The 16,863-nt window shown below is 36.1% G+C and overlaps 1 protein-coding gene across 5 annotated transcripts in view; it reads right to left on the reverse strand.

Annotated features, from left to right (window-relative positions):
• LOC136850869 (glycine receptor subunit alpha-4-like) overlaps positions 1 to 16,863 on the reverse strand; it is a 98,932-nt gene that overhangs the window by 26,755 nt on the left and 55,314 nt on the right. For all 5 annotated transcript variants that reach the window (XM_067124906.1, XM_067124908.1, XM_067124904.1 and 2 more), the window contains 4 exons: positions 15,014 to 15,204; positions 11,674 to 11,798; positions 2,436 to 2,535; positions 609 to 775 (listed from right to left, as the gene is read on the reverse strand). In XM_067124906.1, the coding sequence (XP_066981007.1) occupies positions 609 to 775; positions 2,436 to 2,535; positions 11,674 to 11,798; positions 15,014 to 15,048 (427 nt within the window). In that variant the 5' untranslated portion in view covers positions 15,049 to 15,204. The remainder of the gene's footprint in view (positions 1 to 608; positions 776 to 2,435; positions 2,536 to 11,673; positions 11,799 to 15,013; positions 15,205 to 16,863) is intronic.

Consider the following 16,863-nt stretch of genomic DNA (forward strand, 5'->3'; position numbering starts at 1 on the left):
ATTTTCATAATTCCTCGTCTATTGTTGGTCAGGAACTGGATCGTCGTCATTCTTCAAGTTCATGGTTTCGTAAAGAATACGAAAGCAGGCTATTTTTAGCGCGATCTCATGCATTTTGCATATACCATCTCTAAATGGAATTTTATAGGATTTTAAAATTCTACTTGGGAACAGACATGTATGTATATATATATATATATATATATATATATATATATATATATATATATATATATATATATATATATATATATATATATATATATATATATATATATATATACATACATACATAAGTTAGATAGGTCACTGTGATTTTAACATTCCGACATAGAAAATTAATATTAATGTCAATGATATATATATAGTTAAAGTAATTCTCACTAACATTCACTCAAACCAAATAAGTAAGCGTTTTATATCCATATATAAACTCGCACATCAAATCTCTCTCTCTCTCTAGAATATTATCCTCTTCTTAGAACCTTACCAGAATCCTTGGAATTGGTGACATAGGATCTCTCTCTCTCTCTCTCTCTCTCTCTCTCTCTCTCTCTCTCTCTCTCTCTCTCTCTCTCAAGAATATTATCCCCTTCTTAGAACCTTACCAGAATCCTTGGAATTTGTGACGTAAGGATCGGGAGTCCATATATAGTCGATGGCATAAGCAGGCAGAGTAATGTAGTCATGTTCGTTTTGCCTTCCTTCCACGAAGTTGATTTTGGTCAAGTTGAGGCGAGGGTCTTCCCAGGTCATGTGCAAGAACAGGTCAATTCTGAAATGGTGGTTTGAGATCAATAACAACAACAATGTATCTGAAGTCACAGAATACCCTGTTGATATAAACAGGCAGTCCCCGAGTTACGACGGAGATCCGTTCCTACAGCTTGTTGTAGTTTGAAATTCGTCGTAAGTCGGAACAATAAGCAATCGCCAGCAGAACGTCAGGCTTTTGGTGATATGTCGTAATGTCGGGTTTTCGGTTTTGTTTCAGAAACCATGTCATAACATTGGGTTTTTTGGCATTATGTCGGAACCAGATTTTTTATATTTTTGAATAACGTCGTAAGATCAGAACGACGTAGGTCGAGACCATTGCAAACTGGGGACTGCCTGAATATCATAAGATCACATTATTACTGTGTGAGAAATAATAAATAATTCAGGGCAAACATAAGTGATGACGGTATGCATATACTCGGCTGTAGTTAAGATGATCTGTGGTAGCAATTCTTTTTATTTCAGTGGCTCAATATTCTTTACAAATTAGGTACTTTCGTCATCCTAATTTTCTGGTAGAATGAATAAAAAGGGGAAATTAACTTGCCATATATTGCACCAGGAACTCTGAAATTTCAATGTTGTTATTCAATTAAACAAATAGCTTTATAAAATTAATTAATGTCAGCCAGCTCCTGCCTTCTTCTCTTTGATCACATTGCTGTTTTTTTCTGAACAAAAATTCAGTTCCGGGAAAATTTACTGTTCAAGTTAATTGCCCCATGGCTGTTCAAGAAAAAATGTGCAGAAACAATATCATCATGTTTACTTATAATCCTTCTCCCCAGTTAGTGCATGAGTGTACTGTAGTGTCCCTTCGGCCCTTATTCTACTTTCGTTCTTTTATTGTACAAATCTTACTTTCTTTAACACCTTTCAAAACCTTTCAGAGTGCTGAATGACCTCATGAAAATCCCTCTCAAATTCTTTAAGAGGAAAATGTACTGAATACTCTTTGGATTAAAACCATTCTTTTATGTTAGTCCCTCTCTTGCCATTTTGCCATTCTGAAGGTAAATGATGACATTAGTTTTCTCGCCCTGGCTGACTTCAAACAAAACCGCTTTATACAAAGAGCAAAAAATAACAATTAATAATGGTCAAGAGATAATAAAAAAAAATTAGAAAAAAGCAAAAAAATAGCAAATAATAATGACCAATAAATAATAAACAATGTTCATGGCTTCTGCAGACCACGAGTAGTAATACTCGATGGAGCCATAGTTGGAAACGTAGTAGAAGTATCATAAAATTTCTTCTTGATAAATTTAGACTCTAATGGAATGGAATGGAATACAGAATTTAGGCCAAAGTTCAAGCACTGGGACCTATGAGGTCATTCAGAGCTGAAAGGGAAACTGACAGTAAAAGGTCTGAAAGGTGTAACAGGAGGAAAATCTCGCAGTGGCACTATGAAACAACTGTTAGGAAAGGGTGGACGGCAAGACGGAAGAGAGACAGAATATGAATGGAGGTACAGTAAAAGGAACGAAATGGGTTGCTGCAAACAACGTTAAGTAATGCCTACAGTGCACTGCATGGGGTGCACTGGCGGCACTAACCCCTACGGGGAATTGAGACTGAAGTCTGAATCCACGACTTAGTTCATACTGAAAACGACACTAAAATCAATCAAGAAATCGTGAGTCTCTCACCTGAAATCCATATCAGCCGCGTTGATAGAATTTATATCCTGAATAAACATCGTAAATTCGACCTGAACGGGTTTGCCGCGCTCGGTGGGAGGGCGATACTCTGAAAAGAGAAGAATGGAGCAGTTACAAAGCGTGTAAGATCTTTAATAAAGTACTTGACAAGACGGAAAAATGGCTGGGTGATCACAAATACATTTACAGTACATACCAGTCTGCAAATTCCTGAAATGTATGCTAGTATTGCACCAGCCCCGGTTTTTTTTTTTTTTTTTTTTGCCATGCCCTAGGTTAGGTTAGGCTAGTTTAGGTTAGATTGAGTTAGGTTAGGTTAGGTTAGGTTAGATTAGGTCAGGTTAGATTGGGTTAGGTTAGGCTAGTTTAGGTTAGATTGAGTTAGGTTAGGTTAGATTAGGTCAGGTTAGATTGGGTTAGGTTAGGTTGGATTAGGTTAGGTTAGGTTAGTACCCACATTGTAATTTGGTGTGGAAAACATAATGAGATTCTTTTCAAGAAAATTCTGTGGTTAGTTTTCAAGATATGGCGTCCCGCTTTTTTTCAGGGAAAGGTCCCAGTACTCTGTTACATCTCGGGAAAGTGTTACCGGTCTGGGCAGAATAATATAAATGAATAAATAAAGAACTTGAATAAAAAATGAGAGGCCAAGAGAACTGGCTAGTACAGGAAGATATACTGAGAGAATAATTAATTTTATAGATCTTAAAAACTACATAAGAAGTCTTCTAATTATCTTGTAGCCCTGTAAATGGCAAAATCTTAAAACCTTTTACAAGATACAGAAACTTAATCGATAAAATGTAATGTAATTCGCGGCCTTATTACAAAAAAAATTAATAATCAAAGTATATCTAAAAAAAAACAAGATTGCTACTTAAGAAAAACGACTAAAAAAATTTCATGTAATTCGCGCCCTTATAACAAAAAAAAACATACTGTATAACATAATGATCAAAGTACAATCAAACCCCCCCCCAAAAAAAACAAGACTGTTACCTAATAAAAACATCAGCTAAATAAATGTTTTGTAATTCGCAGCCTTATTAAAAAAACAATTTAAAAATCAAAGTATATATCTGAAAAAAAAACAAGATTGCCAACTAAGAAAAACATCAACTAAATAAATGTTATGTATTTCGCGGCCTTATTACAAAAAAAACATATAATGTAATAAAGTATAATCAGACCTGAAAAAAACAAGATTGGTACCTACGAAAAACATCAGCTAACTTATACAGGAATTACGAATGTTCTGAGCTATCACTGTCAAAGTCAGCAAGTAAAGTTATATCCCTACCTATAAATTATTACCCGTGAACAAAGTGAAGCTAAATAACGGAGTAGAAACATAAAAGGTAGAAGAACACACCCCCGTCAAAAGCATTTTATTATTCTGACCAAACTGAGTGATTAATTATTATTGGCCGACGTTAAGAAAGTCAGTACGGTTGCCAGTAAGAATTGTCCGAAACATTTTGATGTCAAACTTTTCATTATAGAAATTATGGTTCTCCTTTTCCTCCTTTCTCTTCATTTGTTTATTTTTTTATACTACCATTCAAGGCGAAAGGTCATTAACCTTCTAAGCGATCTCCCGAAGTGAGGCAATGCGAAAACAAAGCGCGTGGGCGAGAGAGAGAGAGAGAGAGAGAGAGAGAGAGAGAGAGAGAGAGAGAGAGAGAGAGAGAGAGAGAGAGAGAGAGAGAGAGAGATAATGTTGCATAATCTGTATGTGTTGGAGAAGAAGAAGAAGAAGAAGAAGAAGAAGAGGAGAGAGAGAGAGAGAGAGAGAGAGAGAGAGAGAGAGAGAGAGAGAGAGAGAGAGAGAGATATAATGTTGCATAATCTGTATGTGTTGGAGAAGAAGAAGAAGAAGAAGAGGAAGAAGAAGAAGAAGAAGAGAGAGAGAGAGAGAGAGAGAGAGAGAGAGAGAGAGAGAGAGAGAGAGGATAAGTGAACTTTAATAAAATGCAAAAGAATATAATTTACAATTACAGACTGTGAGAGAAGGACTGTGAAACAAACTTAAATATTACAAGAATAGAGCAGACAATATACTGAAAATTATACAAACGCTAGAATATAAACGTGAGATACACACTTACTCAAATAACTGCACATTTACATACATATGAACATCACAAAAAAGGCTACTGTAACGCAAGCAATGGATCATAGCTCGTCTGCTTGTAGTACAATTACGCCCAAAGGAACAAAATTCATAAGAGTATAGGCTGAATACGTTGCCTTGTTTGCACATTGTGTTCATCGTTTTAAAGAGTTTCATTACTGAATACTACAACCAGGCAGGAAAGTACAAAATTTCCTTGCTCTGAAACAATTATATTTGATTTGTACTTTTGATTGCACTGTTTTACATTGCTATTTGGATCTTGCACCTTTTTTCCAGAACATTTGCACTACACCTGGAAGCGCTAATTATTATATTATTATTAATATAATTATTAAAACAGTTTGTATTTTTTGTACAGGTTGTTGTGTTGCATTGTTGCATTTAAAGTAAATTAATGTGTACATGCTTTTTTTTTGGGGGGTGGGGGTGGGCCGACAATAACCACTCTCGCCTAGGCCACCAAATGACCTGGGGCAGCATATGACCTAGAGCCGACCCTGAGTACAGCGCAAAGACAATAGACTTTGATGAAGGATTACGCAGTATGGAAAAGTCAAATGAACTCCCCCTCTCCCTTACAAAAAGGTTATTGACACATGCTACAGAGAAGGGAGGTTACAGGTACAGAGAAGGGGGGTTACAGGTACAATAAACAAATGATGTGTCGAGACGTTACAATGGAGTGCTATTACAGCAATTACATAGGTGTCCTTCTATGTGGGCGCAGTTCCTATGATTACAAAGTAATGGTAACCATTTTTTTATCAATATCTCATTTGTTTTAATATTATGGTACAAGTTCGTCGCAGAAAACATCGGTAAGAATAATTCAGCTGTGAAAAAAGACTTCGGGGATTCATCTAATCTATTTTATTTGTTAAAGGACGTACCTAGAAACCGATAATTATATGAATTAGCCACTAATTATTACTTATATATATATATATATATATATATATATATATATATATATATATATATATATATATATATATATATATATATATTCCACAAATAACTGATTATATATATACACATACAGATAGATAGATAGATAGATTGATAGATAGATAGGTAAGATTTTATGTACTTTTGTATATGTGCTATTGTGTCCATTAAATTTTGTTAGCAAATTTATAATACAGTAAAAGCGGACAATAACACAACAGATTAAAAGGGCTGAAATTACGTTTAAAAAATTGAAACATAGATAACAAAACAGTCTGTGCTAATTTGCTGGCATCTGACCTTTCAGGAAGTCATACCCATCGTGCAGAAAGGCTTAAAAGGCACGCCCATGAACAGCAATGGCCCCGTGATATAATTTCTGTCGGTTATTCATTAATACATTATACCGAGAAAGGCTTATGTACTTGGTCCATAGTGACGTCATTGTGACGTCACACTGTGCGCACTGAGTTGCCAACTCTGTGGATACTGAGTTGCCACATCAGTCAGCTTGACACATGATGACTTGTTTTATGCAAATGGATTCTCGGTTAGGCACTTAAGAAAAAAAAAACACTCAAGATATGATTGCTGATAACAGTGCCGTGACAACGGAGTTTTTATCTGTCATAATCTTTGAGCTTCAGTTGCTCTGAATCAGCTGTGTCAGTGGGAAATGGTGAGAAATATAAATTTATTTGAACTCTGCTGATCGTAATTATGTGGAATACAAGTCTGTTTTTTTTATCGATATTATGATAGTTTTATCACGTGACTTTTTTGTACCCAAATTTTAAACCTCAAATACCCCTTGGAATAACTTGCATCCAAAGGGAAATATATTAGTGTATATTCACAGGACAGAATTCGAACCTGTCCAGTGAACGTTCAATTATATATTTCCCTTTGGATTATATATTTCCCTTTGAGAGATGAGAGAGAGAGAGAGAAAGAGAGAGAGAGAGAGAGAGAGATAATATATATATTATTTATGTATATATATGCATATATCAAATATAAGAGAGGCCATAGAAGCGCCAAAATGTGGAAAACAAAGGCTATATTTCAGAGACCAAACTGCCTCCCTCCTCAGGCAAACATATTTGATGGAATTCTGTTTTAACAGAAAATATTTCACATACAAATATATATATAATATATATATATATATATATATATATATATATATATATATATATATATATATATATATATATATATATATATATATATATATATATAATATGACTTGAGCTCACCATTATGAGTGTTATGTTGATATTTAAAGGGTTACTATGCTGTGAGTCTAGAGCTCGCGACCCCTTAGCACCATCCAGTACGTATTCAATGCGCATATCATTTCTACACTGCTGTAGGGGTTGAATCGTACTCTCTGAGGCAGTGGTTCTTAACCTTTATCAGTGCCCATACCCCTGGGCATCTCAAAAAATTTTCTCGTACCCCCACCCAATATAAAAACAAAACAAACATAAGAAAAGGATCAGTGACACAAACCTAGCTGGCTACCACGTCTCGTACCCCGAGGTTTAAGGTTGCGTACCCCTTGGGGGTACAGGTACCCAAGGTTAAGAACCACTGTACTTAGTGCAACGAGGTTGACTGATGAGAGAGATAGTTAAGGTACGTGAAAGGTCAGCAAGGTCAGTGTTTTATAGTGATGCCGACCTCTTGCTTTCTTGCTTTCTTGAGGCAGGCTGTCAATCAGCAGCATTCCTGAGCTGAGCGGAGAATTCGTGCATTAAAGCACGCACCCCTTTGTAAAAATGTCAAGGTTGCTTTCATAATAAAATGGGGAAAATAACACCCTCGGATCTTATTTACTAGCCGTGAAATTACTCATATATATATATATATATATATATATATATATATATATATATATATATATATATATATATATATATATATATATATATATATATATATATACATATATATGTGTGTGTATACATATAGATATATATAGCCTGTATCTCTTATATAAAACCCATTGATATACATAACTAGAGCTTCCTGGTACTCTTTTATGAATTTCTCAAACCCATTGAATTATATATATACTATCTAACAATGGAGGAACTGACTTACTGGTTTGTATGCAAATAAATTAAATAACCATGTTAGAATCAAACAAAACGCACTGCAAACAGGTCGCTTTCATTATTCATAAAATCTGCCTAACATCTGAGGTAATAATAATAATAATAATAATAATAATAATAATAATAATAATAATAATAATAATAATAATAATAATAATAATAATAACACAAAATTCGACTAGATAACGTTTAAAGTCAGAGTAACACGCACACATATGTATATATATATATAGGCATATATATATATAAATCAATTTAAATATATATATACATATATACGAACATACAAAAGACAATAGACTAAAAACAAAAACATAGACTAAAAAATAAATAAATACTTCCACCACTAATCCTTTCACTCTCTCTTCTTCTTCCTCTTCCTCTTCTTCCTCTACGTGATGATGACTCCGAGACACGCAACAAATAAAGCCTAATTGTTTTCCTAACAGGTATATTAACAGCTCCCTGTCTTTAGGCCCATAATCCAAAAAAAACTTGACACCACGATTCGTGTGCTAATTTAGGCCTCCTGGCCCAGGGCTGATTGATTCGACTCCCGAGCGGGAATTATATCATCAAAGTGAAGTTTGCTGGGAATAAATATTAGGTGGGCGGTTGTTCATTATGTTACGAGGAGCTTACGAAAGGGGCGAAGTTCCGGTACATAAGGGTCGATGGAAGTAAACTAATTCTGTAGAGGTGATAAATTGTTGCGGTATTTGCTCAGCCCGAATAAAACAGTGGAGGGGAAACTCATACAACGTAGCGAGCTTTGGTATTTTGTAAAGGGGGAAGAGAGAGAGAGAGAGAGAGAGAGAATGTTGCATTGTAAGAAGGGAAGAAGAGAGAAGAAGAGAGAGAGAGAAGAGAGAGAGAGAGAGAGAGAGAGAGAGAGATAATGTTGATAATCTGTATGTGTTGGAGAAGAAGAAGAAGAAGAAGAAGAAGAAGAAGAAGAAGAAGAAGAAGAAGAAGAAGAAGAAGAAAAGAGATAAAGACGAAGAAGAAGAAGAAGAAGAAAAAGAAGAAGACGAAGAAGAAGAAGAAGAAGAAGAAGACATAATTTGTAAGAAGAAGAAGAAGACGAAGAAGAAGAAGAGAGAAGAGAGAGAGAGAGAGAGAGAGAGAGAGAGAGAGAGAGAGAGAGATAATGTTGCATAATCTGTATGTGTTGAAGAAGAAGAAGAAGAAGAAATCTGCAGAAGAAGAAGAAGAAGAAGAAGAAGAAGAAGAAGAAGAAGAAGAAGAAGAAGAGAGAGAGAAGAGAAAAAAGAGAGAGAAGAGAAGAAGAGAGAGAGAAGAAGATAAGAAGATAATCTGTATGTGTTGAGAGAGAGAGAGAGAGAGAGAGAGAGAGAGAGAGAGAGAAGCAGTATCTAAGATAATGAAATTTTATCTCTTCAGTAACAACACGACATTGTCGACCAGACATCTTTGAAGATAAACATAAACAGCGTATAATCAAGGCCACCGGAAATAAATCTATCTTTCGGTGGTCTCGGAATAATACTGTATGAGTCGCGGTCCTTGAAACTTTAACCACGGCCCGGTGGTGGCCTGGCCTATATCTTTGCCAGACTCACGATTATGGCTAACTTTAACCTTAAATAAAATCACATCTACTGAGGCTGGAGGGCTGCAATTTGGTATGCTTGATGATTGGAGGGTGGATCATCAATATACCAATTTACAGCCCTCTAGCCTAAGTGGTTTTTAAGACCTGAGATCTGAGGAAGGGCGGAAAAAGTGCGGACGGGCAGATAAAGCCGGCACAATAGTTTACTCTTCATAAAACTAAAACTCAACTAACGCTATGATAGCTATGGTACAGCAAAGCAACATGATTGTGAGGCTAGCTGCTATACTGACAGGTAACATTGTTTGCTGTACTATTCGACCTTGGAAAGATAATCGCTCGCCTACGGCAGAATATTTCATCAAGGCAATAATCACCACGACTATGACGTCACGACTGACTTTATCCATTTTTCAGACCATTTGTGTTTGTCAGTACAATTCACATAGATAGACTGATCATGATTAAAGTTTGAGATTGTACATTTAGATTAGCGCAATCGATAATTAGTTCAGCTTAGGTGATCTAAAATATTCAGAGTGAATCCATAAACCAATAAATTGGCTGGTAAATGAAAGGGGCATTGACCACTTGACCTTTCCGGGCCCTTCAATTTCAGGGTCAATCCCAATTTCAAAAACGAAATCGGGCAGAGGAGGAAGGGATGAGACAAATAGCATAGGTCCCTCATATACTTAAATGGTGAGACATTTTTTTTTTATTTCTAATTATTATTTGAATGTCACCTTAAAACGAGATTTTCAAATGAAAAAGAAAAATAACAGTTTTCAATAAAGTTAATGAAATTAAAACAGTCATTTAGATTCAGAAGGTCATTCAACATAAAGCGGGGTATGTGATTTCTTTACTCTGAAATTTTACGAGTAGGCAACTCGATACCGAGTTCTCATACAACCTACGTAAAATCACTCTACCAGAGTTGGCCCTATATGGACCGAATATCTGATAACAGTTCTGAATAGAATAGAATTGAACAGAATATAGAATTTAGGCCAAAGGTCAAGCGCTAGGACCTATGAGGTCATTCAGAGCTGCAATTGAGACTGACAGTAAAGAGGTCTGAGAGGTGTAACAGGAGAAAAGCCCCGCAGTTGCATTATGAATCAATTGTTGGGAGAGGGTGGAAAGTAAGATGGAAGAAAGATATGAAAGGAGGCGGTACAGTAAAAGGAATGGAAGGGGTTGCAGCTAGAGGCCGAAGGGACGCTGCAAAGATCGTCAAGTGTTACCTACAGTGCACCGCATAAGGTGCACGTACGGTAATACCAATCCCCCTACCGGTAATAACAGTTCTGAAAGACTGTTTAGAAAAGAATACCAAATTATTGTACGAAATATGGAAAACATATCTACTAGAGTTTGTCTTCTTTAGGGGCAGACAAAAACCCATAAATCAAAATAAAAGCAACAAATGCGCAGTAGGTTTTTCGGCGCAATCGAGTTTTCTGTACAGCCGCTACAGCTTATAATCAAGGCCACCGAAAATAGATCTATCTTTCGGTGGTCTCGCTATAATGCTGTATGAGCCCCGGCCCGTGAAAATTTAACCACGGCCCTGTGGTGGCCTATCCTATATCATTGCCAGAAGCACGACTGTGGCTAACTATAACCTTAAATAAAATAAAAACCACTGAGGCTAGAGGGCTGCAATTTGGTATGTTTGATGACTGGAGGATGGATGATCAACATACCAATTTGCAGCCCTCTAGCCGCAGTAGTTTTTAAGATATCTGAGGGCGGACAGAAAAAGTGCGGACAGAAAAAAGTGCGGACGGACAGATAAAGCTGGCACAATTGTTTTCTTTTACAGAAAACTAATAAAAATGAATAAATACAACACAGAAATCATGTGAAAAATAAATTCTTCTTTTCTTTCCTATAAATGTCTAGCGTGACCGCCCGCCTGTGCCTTTATCAAGTGCCATCTTTATATGTCCTTATGATAAAGTCTGCCCCGTCTGAGTGCACGGCTGACGTCTTTGTCCTAAGTACCCTAACTCTGCCTACTTTTGGGGTATGTCGCTCTATCTGGGGTTTGTGGGCGCCATTTTCCTTCACAACTATTTTTTCACCTTTTCATATTTTTTTTTACTTCATTTCAGCCTCGTTTTCCTTTCACTCCTTTTATATTCCCTTTCTCTCTCTCTCTCTCTCTCTCTCTCTCTCTCTCTCTCTCTCTCTCTCTCTCTTTTTACTCTTTATATTTTCCTTTCCATTTTCGCTTTACATTTTTTCTTTCCCTTTTTCCTGGTCAATTCATACATCTTCCTCCCCTCTCTCTCTCTCTCTCTTATAGCCTCGTTCCTTGCCCTTCCTTCCGTACTCCCAAAATCTGCCAAAAAACATCGCTAACATCACAACGTCCAGCCAGGACCTATAAAACATCCCGCTGATCAGTCGAATCCAGGCGAGTCCACCCACCTTTGACATAAGTGCAAGGGATGATACTGGCCAGGAATGGGTGGGACTGGAGTTCTTGTTCCTTGAACCTGTGACAGTCGTCATCTGCGTGTCCTGCCGCTACTGCTCTCACCGCCAGACACAAACTGCAAGACGAATCGATCAATCAATAGACAAATATAGAAATGAATACACAAATATAGAAATAAATAAATAAATAAATATATAAATACAGGAATAAATAGATAAAAGTGGATAAAATAATCGTATACAGTTACTGCTTGCGTCTCTCTCTCTCTCTCTCTCTCTCTCTCTCTCTCTCTCTCTCTCTCTCTCTCTCTCTCACCGCCAGACACAAACTGGAAGACAAATCAATAGATAAATAGACAAATACAGAAATAGATAAATAATAGATAAATAAATGAATAAAAGTGGTTGAAACAATCGTTTAATGTTACTGGCTGAGTCTCTCTCTCTCTCTCTCTCTCTCTCTCTCTCTCTCTCTCTCTCTCACCGCCAGACACAAACTGCAAGACGAATCGATCAATCAATAGACAAATATAGAAATGAATACATAAATAAATACAGAAATGAGTAAATGCAAGTGGATGGAACAATCGTATACAGTTACTGCTTGCGTCTATCTATCTCTCTCTCTTATTCCTCAGATTTTGCAAGCTCGATGCCATGAAGAATCCACGTCTAGTACTCTCTCTCTCTCTCTCTCTCTCTCTCTCTCTCTCTCTCTCTCTCTCTCTCTCAGTTTTTCACTCATCATGCTTTGAAAAATCCAAGCCTAATATTTTGTTTACTTCAGAAAAAGAAAATCATGAACTTTTTTAGGCATGAACAAAAATCCTCATTAAGAAAAAAATCATAAATCTCAATATAACAAAAACTTAAGAAAAAAATCATAAATCTCAATAAAACAAAAACTATCACTAAATTTAAACCCAATAACATGAAGAAGACAAAATTACGACCCAAAAAGACAATTTGCCTTCACTTTCTTCATTTGCCGAATGCGATTTTTGATGAAGAATGGGAAACAAGAAAAATGGACTTCAAAAAAGAAACAAGTAAAAAATGCGCCGAACTTTCTTCGGCGCAAACGAGTTTTCTGTACAGCATATAATGCTGTATGAAATTCAGCAACAGCCCATGAAACCTTCACCCACAGCCCGGTGGTGGCCTGTGTTGTTGGCACCTATAGCGGTGCCAGACGCATGATCATGGCTAACTTTAACCTTAAATAAAATCAAAACCACTGAGGCTACAGGGCTGCAATTCTGTATGTTTGATGATTGGAGGGTGGATTATCAACATACCAATTTGCAGCCCTCTAGCCTCAGGAGTTTTTAAGATCTGAGGGCGGAGAGGAAAAAGTGCAGACGGACAGACAAATAGTCATCTCTATAATAGTTTTCTATTACAGAAAACTAAAAATGAGTCTAATGAATAATTCAATTCTTCTTTGTCAGCGAGCACTCGCCGACCAATACATAATACTCTCTTCTGTGATTTAGTGACGGCTAATGCGTTCTCTGTATCTGAAGTTTTCCAAGTAAAAGAAGATTTTGCTTTTTTCTACTGATGATGAATGGTTTTCTAATACATTTGTAATGAGTTGCAAATGTTCTGAAGTAGATTCTAGAATCCATTAGACAGCGTAAGTTCATGATTTAGTACAGCGAATTTAGTCCATGAATAATCATTCGGATGTATTATTTTATTGTGCATATGTACAATATGTTCTCTCTCTCTCTCTCTCTCTCTCTCTCTCTCTCTCTCTCTCTCTCTCTCTCTCTCTCTCTCTCTGTATATATATATATTATATATATGTATATATATATATATATATATATATATATATATATATATATATAAATGTATATATAATATATATGTAAATATATATATATTCATACATATAAATATATATATATATATATATATATATATATATATATATATATATAATGCATGCACGCATGCATGCATATATGTACAAACAACAAACACACGGGGGAAGCGAGACGCTCGAAAGCAAACACAGGGTATTTCATAGCAGTATTTAACACAGTAAAGTCAACGAATTAATTCTCGAAAGCATCACGCCACAGTGCGGACAAAAGAGGAATTATCTGGTTAATCGTTTTACTGAATTTTCCGTTGCAATTACCTATTAGTTAGTCGTTTTACTGTGTTTTCCGTTGCAACGGCTTTCACGCAGTCTGCCTTCAATTAAAGCAGTAATGACACGCAATAGTTTCGTTTTCTCTATTTTAGTTTTTCTCGCGGCAGAAGTCACGTGTTTAATGGTATATCTTTCTTTGCATGGCGTATCTTTAGCCACACTTTATACATTAATAGAGAACTTTTATTAAGCTGTTCTCCTAATTCCGGGTGGCTCCAGTGTCCATCGGTGGGGGGCGTAGGTGGGGCCATGATATTTTTTTTCGGGGGGGCAAAAGAAAATGACACAAAACTAATGTACCAATTCTGTAATTAGTAAAATATATTATTCTCGAAAGTATATATTCATCTGAATGACGGAAAATAATGGTATTATTAATTAGTAAGCCTGTATTTGAAATTATAGGGCTTAATATTCAATTAATTTACAACTCTTTCTAATATGCAAATATTGAAAGGGTTCATACCGACGCCAATGAACTCCAGATAAAAAATTATGTACTGCTATATCCATCCTGTAACTCCTGAATCAAGGATGATTCTACTATGCAGAAAATCTCCAAAATATCAGCCACTTCATATAACTATATAAATAGGCTCATCAACAGCACGCCAGCACTTACAAGAACTCACGTGTGTTTATTGGATACAAAGGCCATTCATGTCCAACACCTCTTCCACGCCATCCAACCAAAAGGTCTTGCGTCTTCCTTTCCTTCCTTCTGGAGCTTCCTAATCCTATAGGTTTTCCTCCATTCTCTCCACGGGGCCAAACCATTTCAAAACACCTCTGATCCATCTTTTCCCACAGATGACTCTTTTGCCAGATTTTTGTACCTGTAAATTTCTTATCATTTGTCCCTTCTCATTTCTTCAATATTAGGAAAGCTGTAACAGAGGTGTTTTGAGATGGTTTGGTCCCGTGGAGAGAACGGTGATAACATCATACAACTTCCAAGTACCTCCACAGGACCAAACCACCTCAAAATACCTGTGGTCCATCTTTTCCTACAGTTAACTCTTTTACCAAAAATTTTTGTACCCATAAATTTCTTATCCTTTCGACCCTTCTTTCTTCAATAGTAAGAAAGCTGTAACAGAGGTGTTTTGAGGTGGTCTGGTCCCGTGGAGAGAATAGTGACAACATTATACAACTTCCAAGTACCTGAGGACAGCAGCCCCGGTTAGATACCGGGTCATCACTCGTCCTATGGGAGTTCTAATTGCGGCTGGATAGCGATCCCTGTCCTGAATAATTTTCAGCGGTTGTGCGGGTGCGCAAATGGAAATGTATGGCTCACCCTGACCGCCCTGTCACTTTCAACTTACGCCCTTTCCAGTCCACGCCCATGCTCCCTGAAAATAAAGAGGAATGTCAGGTATTGGGATGAATTTCACAAGAATGATATCAAATTGATTTTTTTTTTTTTGTATTTATAAAGTAAAGTGTATTCAACATAAGTAAAGGTGATAAGTCAGAGTTTAAATGGCTGTGATAAAATTATGATCATGTTGATGGATAAATCAAATGGATCACAGAGTAAATGGCGCAACTAACTTATCATGAATCATCAGATTCCTGATAATGTTAAGGTCGCCATATTTAGAAAAATGGTAACGTGATGAGACAACAGTTGATATTAAATTTATCTTTCCTATTCAGATTCTAGATTTTATACAGTCTGGTTTTGAAGAGCGTGGAGATATAAGTACATGTCAACGTGTGTATATGTAATATATATATAGACATATATATATATATATATATATATATATATATATATATATATATACAGTATATATATATTGTATATATATATATATATATATATAATATATATATATATATATATATATATATATATTATATATATATATATATATACGTTAATATTTACTTACATCTCCATGCTCTTCAAAACCAAATGGCAAAAAACCTAGAATCTAAATAGGAAAGATAAATTTTTAAATTTAATTAATATCAACTTTTGTCTCATCATTTTCCCATTTTTCTAAATATGGTGGCCTTTACATTCGTAGGAATCTACTTATTCATAATGAATTAGTTGTGCCATTGATTGTAAATTGACATGCTTGCAAACCCTACCAAACGAAAGATAAAGTGCTCTTAAATGAAAAGCTAATGTGACTGGCAACCAGAAAAAAGGTTGAATAAATTCTTGGTCAGCGACTGGAAACGATAATCTGGCGAGTGCTATAATTTCTTCCGCTTTTTTGTAGTGCTCGATGCAGCCAGTGAATTATCATTATTCATAATGGTTTGTCGTTCATATAGAAGCCAAAACTGTCGCTGAATGAATGACATAATTGAAAGGATGAAACGACAATACTTCGTTTGTCACGGAGGAGCAAACATTAGATACCTGATACCTGTTTTCTATGCCACCTATTGGGCCCGTGAGACACTAAAACACAAGTTACTGCAGTTTCAGAATGATTCTTCTGTGCAAAATTTAGGGGGTCCCATTTGCAGTATCTGCAGAATCAGTAGTAAGGCAAGGGGAAAACTGCAGTATCTACCATTTTTCTCAGTTTTGTATTTTTGCAGATACTGCAGTCATCCATTTTAGGGCATCACAGAAATAATAAAATAACTTGGGCTGACTAAGTACAGATAAGCAAACAATAGGAGTAATGATAAATGTGTTCTGTAGCAAGGAAATTCAAACCCAAGACGTAGGGAGCCCGGGTTTAGAGACTATGGCACGTCCCAAAGTTTGGGATATAGGTCTGTAAACTCTCTTTCTGTACGTTGCAACTAAATTTGGTAATACCAGATCTATATTCCATCAACCTCAAATATCAACGTAGATACTCCAATCAAACGCAAAACATAACTGAGAGGACTTTAAAGGGCACAACAAAACGTTACGCGAACCCAGTTACTAAAAGATTAAGAAATCACCTGGCAAAAGAAAAAGCACTACAAGGAAGAAATGATTACAGCCATAACACTAGATAACCAAGTCGCTGTAATTAGCCGATCTGTATCAG

This window comes from Macrobrachium rosenbergii, chromosome 22 (genome assembly GCF_040412425.1).
Source record: "Macrobrachium rosenbergii isolate ZJJX-2024 chromosome 22, ASM4041242v1, whole genome shotgun sequence".
Lineage (NCBI taxonomy): Eukaryota > Metazoa > Arthropoda > Malacostraca > Decapoda > Palaemonidae > Macrobrachium > Macrobrachium rosenbergii.